This window comes from Camellia sinensis, chromosome 12 (assembly GCF_055761805.1).
Source record: "Camellia sinensis isolate YWXY chromosome 12, ASM5576180v1, whole genome shotgun sequence".
Classification (NCBI taxonomy): Eukaryota; Viridiplantae; Streptophyta; class Magnoliopsida; order Ericales; family Theaceae; genus Camellia; species Camellia sinensis.
In genome coordinates this window covers 154,366,540-154,377,602 of record NC_138972.1, presented here as the reverse complement: position 1 = coordinate 154,377,602, position 11,063 = coordinate 154,366,540, and the positions used below count along the sequence as shown (strand labels likewise).

Below are 11,063 nucleotides of genomic sequence, written 5' to 3'. Positions count from 1 at the left end.
TCAGGTGGTTAGTATTAATACACAAATTTAATCATTCTAACGTTACTCTTTTATAATTAAAAACTATCATGATGGATTTCTTTTTTCTTTCTTAAAAAGTGAAATACTTTGGATTGTACTTGAATGAGAAAGGATTTGGGAACAAATAAAAAGTCAGATTTTTTTTTTTTTTTTTGTCTTTAGTAACTTTTTTTTTTTTTTAAAATTATGTCAATTTTTTTTACTTTTTCAGTCCATCTTGTGTAGACAAATCTAAAAAGTAAAATAATTTTGAAAAATTTCAAAAGAGAATTACTCACTATGGAAATTAATGCTATATATGCTTAATTTTTTTTTTTAATCTAAAATGATTTTGTATCACTACTAATATGACAACATATTATTCTACTTGATTTTCATTCTAAATAATGTTTTCTAAATAAAGAATAAATCACAAACATTAAAGCAGCTGGCTACATTTCCATAAAATAAAAGCAAATATATATAAAGTATCATTATAATTATTATTTATAAAAATTAAAAAATATATATTTGTCATCTTTTTTCTTTTTTTGCATGGACTGCCTTTTTAGGACCCTTACACATGTTCATAACATGTATAATATTTAAAATTTTAAAAAAAAAAATAGTGTGTAAACAAAGATAAACCCATTACTTAATGAAAACAACTTTAGATAGGAATAAACAAAAAAAGTTACTTGGATGAAAAGCCTAATATTGCGTTGGGGTGATTGGGGTTTCCAAAGCCTCTCTATATAAAGGCCATGTCATTGTTGAATCAAAGTCATCACTCGTAAAACTAGTCCTACAAGGCATATATTATATACTTGTACTTGTAAGTTGTAGCTAGCTTTGCTTAGCTACATAGTTTTTAAGTGTATAATGGCATTGAGAAAGGGACTTTCACTCTGGTTCGGGTTTTTCTCTTTTGCATTGATCTTGTTTTGGGGCACTAGTGTCCAAGGCCAAGGGAGCCCTAATTACAGAGAAGCCCTTGCAAAGTCCATTTTGTTCTTCCAAGGGCAGAGATCAGGGAGGCTCCCTAGAGGCCAAGAAATCACTTGGAGGTCTAATTCCGGGATTTCTGATGGCTTTTTAGCTCATGTATGTCTATTTCCCCCCTTTGTTTTGGACTTTATCTTTATTATTACTATTATTGTTGTTGTAGTCGTCACCACCACCACCACCATTATCGCCACCGCCGCCTATAGACTACACAACTCTTTCAATAACCATTTCCTTTAGGGCTGTTTTAAAGTCCTCCACCAAAAAAAAAAAAAAAATGCAAGGTCTAATCTAAAATAGGCTTACTAGTTTGGCATAGCCTAAAAATGACAAATATCTTGAGGTTGTCCTTGCTAATTTTTTCTTTTTGATCGGCTAAAATTAGTTTTTAGTTGTTAGATTAGCACATATAAGAATTAACATCCTCATCCTGGCAAAACAAGTGTATCTCCTAATTCATTGAGACTAAATTTTTAAGAGAATCATGGTTGCCTACTAGTTTAAGCCTCATTTGTTGTTGTCCTGGCTAGTTTGCCTCTCATAACTTTTAGTATTTCATTACAAGAAAATGGCTAGGTTGTCCTTCAATATTTTATGATTTTCAAAATTTCATTTTCTATATCAATGATATTTTCACACTTGTGGAGAATAAAATGGTAAAACCATATTATGACGATGACAACTAAAGGACCTAAAGAAGTCATTAAGTGGTATTTGGATATTTTCACATAAAATAAACTAAAAAGTCAATGCTAAATGTAAAGTAAAATTATGTCATTTTAGCCAAAATGTTAAAAAAAAAACACCAAAAAAAGACAACCATATCAACAAAAACACTTGTGCCGCATCTTCAAACTAAGGGTTGAAATGTTTTTTTATCCCCAATTTTCCTTTTATTCTCTTTAACCAAACAAATTTCATTTCGAATATTGGTCATGTTCACCTAAAGAGAGAGAGAGAAAAAAAAATATGAAGCTAGCACCCTTAAAAGTGTATTGATTTTGCCTTATCTATGTAGGTTGATTTAAGTGGAGGGTACTATGACGCTGGAGATAATGTAAAATTCAACTTTCCTATGGCGTTTACCACCACTATGTTGTCATGGGGCACACTTGAGTATGGCAAGAAGATGGGCTCAGAGTTGGGCAATGCAAGAGCCGCTATCCGGTGGGCTACGGATTACCTTTTAAAGTGTGCCACAGCCACGCCAGGCAAGCTATACGTAGGCGTTGGTGACCCAAATGTGGATCACAAGTGTTGGGAAAGGCCAGAGGACATGGACACAGTCCGGTCTGTTTACTCGGTCTCACCAAGCAATCCGGGCTCAGACGTTGCTGGGGAGACAGCTGCTGCACTGGCTGCTGCCTCCATGGTTTTTCGGAAGGTTGATCCGAAATACTCAAGATTGCTATTGAGGACTGCCCAAAATGTGATGGAATTTGCAATGCAATATAGAGGTGCCTATAGTGACTCACTTGGCTCTGCAGTTTGCCCATTTTATTGCTCATATTCTGGATATAAGGTATGCAATCTTGTTTTTGTCTTTTATTTTTGGTCAAGTGTCTAAAAGAGACTCAATTTTTGTTCATAAATCTTAGCCCAAACCCATTAACTCAAATGTGGACCTTTGGACCACTGGCTTAGCCGTTGGCATTAGCCCAAGCTATAATAAATTTAAGAATATTTTCTTACATTATGGCATATATTAAAAAAAATAAAAATACTAACAAGTGCCTTGGGAGACTATATTTGTATTGAGATTGAGGTAAATATAAAAAGTTATAAAGTGTTTTGATTTCAATGAAAAGTATATTCATTTAGTATAAAATATTTCATGTATTTTTTAGGATGAATTGTTGTGGGGAGCTACATGGCTTTTGAGAGCGACAAATGACGTTTCTTATTTGAATTTCATAAATTCTTTGGGAGCTAATGATGCAACAGACACTTTTAGTTGGGATAATAAATATGCCGGTGCTCGCGTGCTGCTCTCAAGAGTAAATACTATCATAACAAAATCTCTCTACTAGTCTTAACAAGTGATTTTTTATTTTTATTTTTATATAGTGTTGCTTTAATTAAACATTTTTTATATTTTTTTTTTTGTAGAAAACCTTGGTGGACAATGACAAGGCTTTTGAACCATTCAGGCAACAAGCTGAAGATTTCATTTGTCGTATTTTACCAAATTCTCCTTCTACAAGTACACAATATACACAAGGTACATATTGTCACAATTAATGCCCTCTCTCTTCTCTATTCAAATATTAGTACATACAAATAAAAAATTCTTACAAAATTTATGCATAGAATTATGTGGCTCAATAAAAATCTTTCACTGTAAAATAAAATAATTATAAAATGGTTTTTATTTGTGTGTATGATATATGATAATAATTTATGAAATATTATTAATTAACTTTATTATTATTGTTTTTCTTCTTCGGATTGATTGATTAAAATGAATGCATGTTGATGGAAGCAGGAGGGCTGATGTACAAGCTAAGTGAAAGCAATCTGCAATATGTAACATCCATAAGCTTCTTGCTTACAACATATGGGAAATACATGGCAGCCTCACGGCACACCTTTAATTGTGGTAACCTATTTGTCACCTCTAGAACCCTACGAAGCCTTGCAAAGCAACAGGCAAGTCCCCCTCCAACTTGGTGATTTTTGTATATATATATATGTGTGTTGTGTGTGCCACGCTAAGAAGTTAACCGTTTGATAACTTCTCCTATCAAATATATGTGTGGAGAAGTGATGTTATTGAGTATCGATGGTTCAACCACTTAAACTAGTTGGTCGTAATTGTTACATCTCACCTCACTATATGTTCATGAGTTCAAATACCTTTTTCCCAAAGTTGTAGCCTCTCAACGTACCCTAAAAATAAAAATAATAATAAGTCAACGGATACAGAATAAATCACATAAAATAATTATAATCATACATATCAAATAATCGGGTTTATTATAAAAGTTGCTATTTCACTCAAATTTCTCGACTTATGTTTTATGTGGTTGATTTTAGAGTCAATCGTGTGTCATAATAAAAATTAAAAAAATGTTAGTCTTAGTGGCTTGAACCCTAAATTTGGTGAGCAGGCTTCAAACTCTGCAAACCATAAACTCATCCTCTGCTCCTCATTTTCATTCATTCATTTTTATTTTATTTTTTTGTTTTGCGGGTGTGTGTGGTTATTATTGATCCTTGGACTAACCTTATATTGAAAATTCAGGTGGACTACATTTTAGGGGTGAACCCTTTGAAAATGTCATACATGGTGGGATTTGGGGCAAATTATCCGAAGAGAATTCACCACAGAGGATCCTCAGTGCCCTCATTGGCAGCCCACCCCCAGTCATTTGGTTGCGATGGTGGTTTTCAACCCTTTTTCTACACAGCAAACCCCAACCCTAATCTCTTAACCGGAGCCATCGTTGGAGGTCCAAACCAAAATGATGGCTACTCAGATGATCGGACAGACTATAGTCATTCAGAGCCAGCAACATACATCAATGCTGCTATAGTTGGACCATTGGCATCCTTAGCAGGAAGCAACACCATTTAAAATGGGAAGCTCACATTTAGCTACTAATTGTGAATATTTCTCTATGGTTGTTTATGTTTATCCCCCCAGAATGGGTGTATAACGACACCAAAAAGGAGGTGGATTGTTTGATGTTCAAATTCTATGCGACTTGATTTAGTTCCCAGAAAAAAAAAAGAAAAAGGAAAGAGTTCTGTGTGACTTCATGGATCTAGCCCACCATTAAATTTCTCATTTGACATGACTACTAAAAATATTAGCCACTTTTGTTTAATTTCTTAAATATGTTAAAAACATTTCCAACTTCAATTTCATTTCTGCCCGTGTTTGTTTAACATCAAAACAGTAACAAAATTAATTATGAGTAACTTGTTATTAAAAACAGTTTGATCTATCTTTTTATTTAAAAATAACTTGAGAAAGGCATTGGATCAAGACGCGAGGTAGTTTATAAAGAATTTGATATTTAAACGTGCCAAACATTCATGAACAGTGGCACTAGGAAATCTGGACAAATTTGTAGTTTTTAAGAGAGAGTCTCATTTCCAGTATCTGAAAAATGCTTCCTGAATTTGCCTTTCTATTACCAAGTCTGAAAATTATTTAAAACCCTTTTAACTCATAAAGAAATGCTCCATATGACACACATGTCCAAGTTTCATTCTATACTTATGTCCCACGCATTTGACAGGACTTTAAATTAAGGCAAAGTTTGTCAACTCAAAAATAATTTATTTTTTTATCTTTTTTTCATCACATCACCTCTCTATTTTTCTGCACATCTTTTCGTAAAATGATAAAAAATACACTTATTTAGGTCATCCCAAACAATCCCTAATTGTTGTTGGGCCTATTGGCTTAACAACAAGACGAGGAGGAGAAAAAATTAGGACCGGTACTATGAAGTAGACATATTTACCACTAAATTTTATTTTAATTTTTTAATAGAAATTTATCATTATAAAAATATTTTTAAAAATACAATTCAATTATGTATATATTTCATATCATATTTTAATATAAATTAATATAAATAAATAAAAATTTATAGACAAAAGTTAAAACGCTTCTATTATTTATCACTTTGATAAACTTTTTAATGTCATTATCAGTGCTAAATGATTATTCCATAAACACAAATTATATATTTAAAAAGTTTCAAAAAAATTTATTATCAAAGTAAGAGACAAATACGTAAAAAAAAAAAAATTCACTTAGAGCTTATGAATAAGACCTCTTTTGGGAAGTTATTTTAGTCAAAAAATAATTAAAAAATCAGTTGAAAAAAAGTTTAAAATTTAAAAACTAGGATATTCGATATGCATTTTAAAAAAGAGTGGTGGCATTAGTACCGCATCTATTATTTTGGACCTTCCATTTTGTTAGACCCTTGCAAATTTTGAAATTCTTAAAATTTCTTTTCTCCCCCCAAATAATATCAAAGTTATCATTGTAAAAATATTCCACTAATTCAATTGAATGTATAACCCCCACACCCCAAAACACATCTCTTCCAAAAACCCTAACAAAACCCATGAAGAAGAAGAAGAAGAGCCAAGTGTGATTACTGTCTCTGCTTTCTCTTCCTCTCTCTCTATTGCCTCATCTTTTTCTTCGGTGGTCAATATTCGGTTACCAGTTTCCAAACAAATAATAAATGTTCGGTTACCGATTCCCAAACAAATAAACAATGTTCAGGCCTATGTTCCCAAATTTCGATCATATGTTCGGGAGTTTAGTTCCAAAAAAATGACACACTGATTTTATTATTTTTGTCTTTTTTTTAAAAGAAACTTATCCTTACAAGGCCAATTTCCTCTGAGCTAAGAATATAATCAAAGTTATGAACTTCCTTTGAACTTTTATTGTTGTACTCCTCTCGTCTCATGAAGCTGTGATTGCCGAAAAAAATTCAACTCATTATCATTGCTGGATAAGTGTGGATAATCAAATGGTTATTACCGTTATCGTCGGAAAATTACAGCCAAAGGGTTTTTAAGGTTTTGAGGGTGGCAAGTTTTGAAGGTGAGATTTGGGCCCCGTTTGTTTTGGGGTATAAAGAGAGGGATGAGATTAGGATAGAGGTGAGGCCTGTTTAATGTTGTGTTTGTTTGTAGATTTGAGGAAGGGATTGAGATAGACGAGGGGATTAGGTTGGGCCTTGGAAAGGGGATTGGGATGGAGGAGGTAGAGGTGGTATTAGATTAATAGTTTGTCGGACTATTTTTTTTTAATTTTTAAATTTTTTTTTACATGTTGGGCATTTTTTTTGAACATTAATGTTTAATGTTTTTGTATTTTTGTATTTGTTTTATATTTATTTTATATAAAAACAATTTAGCAATCCCTATATCAACAACTATCATCAAAACAAATACAATTTTACTTAATCTCCTCACTATCAATCCCCTTACTATTAATTCCTTCATTATGAATCTCTTCCATTCTACCTCTGAAAACAAATGTGCCCTTGGGAAAGATAGATGGGTGGTGATGGAGGTGAATCCTCTCATAAATCTTAATTCATGATGTAGTGGTATATGGGTTTAATTCTGAGATGAGGTGCCCTAAAATTAATAATGTCCTTTTTAGTAATTTTATTTGAGGTTATTGTTGAAATAAATAAATAAAAAAAAAGGCCAAAATTTAAGAGATTCAAAATAATTCATAAGGTTCTAATTGGCAGACTCTTAAAAAATTGACTTCCATCAATGTAAAAAGCCAAATATACCTTCACATTAAATTTTTTCATAAAAGGCAAAGATACCTTCACATTAAATTTTTTCATACAACTAAAACAAGAAACAAAAAATTAAAATACAAAATTAGCCTTTTACATTTTTCAATACAAATAAAAGTCAAATATATAAACACATTAAATTTTTTTCAGGTAATATAAAAGACAAAAAAAAAAAAATATTAAAAAAATTCTCACGGCTAGGCCCAAATAGGTATGATGATCATATTGTTAATTATTTTTTGAAAAAAGTAAATTACATGATACTTTCTGAGGTCTGCGTTTAGTACAAATTCTCCTCTTATGTTTTGAAAATTACATTTTTTACATTAAGGTTTATATTAACATTACAAATTGACCATTTCGTTAATTAATCGTTAGATTAGTTAACAGCTCTGCTGATGCCATCCACTGATTTTTTAAAATGTATTTGGTTTGAGTTTTTTGGATTAAGATTTTTAAAAGCTGTGTTTTTTTATTTTCGTATTTTTTTGTATTTAGTGAATATTTTTAAAATTTTAAATATTTTTTATCTTATTTTTTAGATGCACCTTACTTAGATGTATTTAAAAAGTAAAAATATTTTAAAAAATTAATAAATACATAAAAATACAAAAAATGTACTGAATTCTTGTTTTTTTTATTTATATTTTTGGTATTTAGTGAATTTTTAAATTTTTTTTTTATAAATTTTTACTTTTTAGGTATATTTATGTTAGGTATGTCTAAAAAGTAAAAAAAAAAAATTTGCATAAAATATTAAAAAAATTCAATAAAAACAAAAAAACACGAAAAATAAGAAAGTAAGGCTCCGTTTGGTGGAGTTTTCAAAATCTAGTTCCACACTTACTTTTGAGTGTGGTGTTTGTTTAAGGTTTTCAAATCATAATTTTACACTCATTTTTCAAAACTCAATTCAAAACATAATCATTACTTTTCAAAACTATAACCAAACACATAATTCAAAACTCTTTTCAAAACTCCATTCAAATCAATATTTTAAAAATATTTTAATTTTGTTAAGATTTTAAATATTTTAATATTTAAATATGTTACGATTTTTTTAATTTTTTAATTTTTTTTAATTTTTTGAATATTTTTAAATATTACGATTTTAATTTTTTAAATTTTAAAATATTTTATAAAAATAAATTCAAACTCTATTTTATAAAAATATTTTTAAATATTTTAATTTTTTTGTTATGTATTTGGTTACGATTTGAGTGTAGAGTTGTGAAAGTAGTATGTAGTTTCGAGTTATGTGTTTGGTTATGAGTTTTAAAAATAATTTTTTAGTTGAGTTTTGTTTTATGTGTTTGGTTACGATTTGAGTGTAGAGTTGTTTTTAAATTTAAAATATTTAAATTTTTACGATTTAAAATTTTTGAATATTTATTTTAATTTTTTACTTATTAAATTTTTTAGATTATTTAAATTATTTAAATATTTATGATTTAAATTTTTTGAATATTTATTTTGAAAAAAAATTATTTCCTTTGTAGTATTTTCAATTAAAAAATTGATTAATGTTATTTTTTGTTAATAATAAATTTTTTTAATTGAATTTTAAAAAGAGTTTGGTTATGAGTGTTGATCAAAATTTTCAATAATGTGAAAGTAATGTGCTTTGTTATGAGTTATAACAATTTGAATTAAGTTTTGAAAACTCTTTTCAAAACTCATAACCAAACAAATTTTCTTACTTCACATGTCAAATCAAACTTTCAAAACTCAATTCTACACTCAATTCCACAATCAATTCAACACTTTATTCAAAAATCATAACCAAACAAATTTTCTACATTCAAATCATAATTCTAAAACACACAAACTCAAAATACAACTCATATTCTCAAATCATAGTTACAAAGCTCTACCAAACGGAGCCTAAAATTTTCTGAAAAGTATTTTTGAAAAAATGGAGCCAAGCAAATATACGTAACCTTTAGCCAAAGCGTATATTCTTCCTTAATCTAGCTATTTTGCTTATTGTGTGGGCATATTTTTTGAATGCAAACACGTGGCCAAGGTGACGCCGAAGTGTCAGCCGAGGTGCCATGTGTCCTGGTCATGACGCCGAGATGATTTCGACTAGGCCGAGGTTATCTGCAAGAATACCGGAATTCGGGATAAGCGGATTAGGGACAAGAGTCCTAGAGTGGGAGAGGACTTCACTCTGGATAAAGATAAGACTCTTAGAGAGTTTATCCCAATCCTACAAGGAGTCCAAGATTAGCAATAATCCAAAGTCCAATGGAGCTAGGCTTCTATTGGGACTAGGATTGTATTGACTATAAAAGGGAGGCACTCCCATGGGTCTAAGGTACGCATTTTATATTCTGATTAGCGAGTTAAGTATTTTTACTATCTTTGAGAGATAACTGACTTGAACATCGGAGTGCCCCCGGGTGGACGAACCACCGCCGGAATCTCTTCTTTCTGTTGCAGATCGTTCGGGCTTAATCTATTTTGCCGGTGCTCTTTAGCTAAGTACTAATTTGGCAGTGTGGTCGGAAATTGATATACACAATTTGGCGCCGTCTGTGGAAGCGAAAGGAGAATAGATGGCTAACGACGGACAGAAAGAGAAGGTTGGGGATAACACTCCTATTGGGAGTGGGAAACCTATTGACCTTGACGTTGAAAAAGACAACTGCAACGAAGAGACTCGTGATCAGAATCACGTAGGAAAGGACGTCGGCCAGGAAGGCGACACACCAAAGAAAACGGATCAAAGTGGGTATTACAACGATGACGACCTTCAGGTATGGAAGGATAAATGCCTACGGAGGGACGATGAGGTAAAGGGAATGGCAAACAAATTGGCAGACTAGCAAACAGTCGTCAATTTCATGATGCAGAACAACGTCATGCAGCCACCGTTCCCGTTACAAGATACGCCGATTCCAGCGGCCAAGAAAGATGCCCGACAAGATGGGCAAAAAACAGTCCCTATTGTGACGCCCCAAAAATCGGGAACATCAGATAATATATTAACCATTAAATATAGGGTTTATCTAAGGTTACAAGAGTAGGAAATGTCACTAATGAGTCCTTTGGCTAATAACCAAGCAAGATCCCAAGAAGGCCGGAGGAGTCAAAATAGCCTCCCTTCTAAGTCCAACCACCTTAGATAGTAAAGCTACTTTTTTGACAGATCTTGACAGCGTATAAACACAAGGCCTATATGAGCTAACGGAGTATAAGGATATGTTACAAATGTTATATATATGCAAATTACAAAAATCATGCCTTAAATACAACATGGGATCTATGACTTACAATCTCAAAACACGTTTAACATAACTAGTTCCTAACTCTCATAGGATAGCCATACGTCCTCAAATACTTCAGCTTTGCCTTCAACCAGCCTAATAGTCTTCAATACCTGGCATGAAACGCCATGAGCTTTGAATGCCCAATAAACGCACACACACCCCATCCCTTTTTCCCAATCCAATACACCATCACATGTATGGCAAACAAGTAGTGAAGCATGATATTCAAGTCAATAACAATAATTTCAATAATAGAGAAAATGAGCATGTCATTCAAATAGATAACAAGGTTATAATGTTAGTGGTTAGTATTCTAGAAATTCCTCAAAGAGATTCATCCTCCTAACCACAAGAATTGGACACCGGACTATTCGGAACTCCCCATTTTGCTGCTTTGTTGCAAAACTAACCTCGGATGCCTATCAACGGTTATATACCGCGTAGCGCCAACCGCAGGGGCTCAAAAGGGACAGCGAAAAGAAAAAGG

At 31.8% G+C, this 11,063-nt stretch overlaps 1 protein-coding gene across 1 annotated transcript; it reads left to right on the top strand.

The window, feature by feature from the left end:
- Positions 1-716: 716 nt before the first annotated feature.
- CEL3 (cellulase 3) lies at positions 717-4,749 on the top strand. Its single transcript, XM_028224267.2, has 6 exons — positions 717-1,104; positions 2,024-2,527; positions 2,853-3,002; positions 3,115-3,226; positions 3,491-3,654; positions 4,250-4,749. Exons 1-6 carry the CDS (start codon positions 883-885, stop codon positions 4,580-4,582), a joined length of 1,485 nt encoding a protein of 494 aa, XP_028080068.2. The 5' UTR covers positions 717-882; the 3' UTR covers positions 4,583-4,749.
- Positions 4,750-11,063: the final 6,314 nt, after the last annotated feature.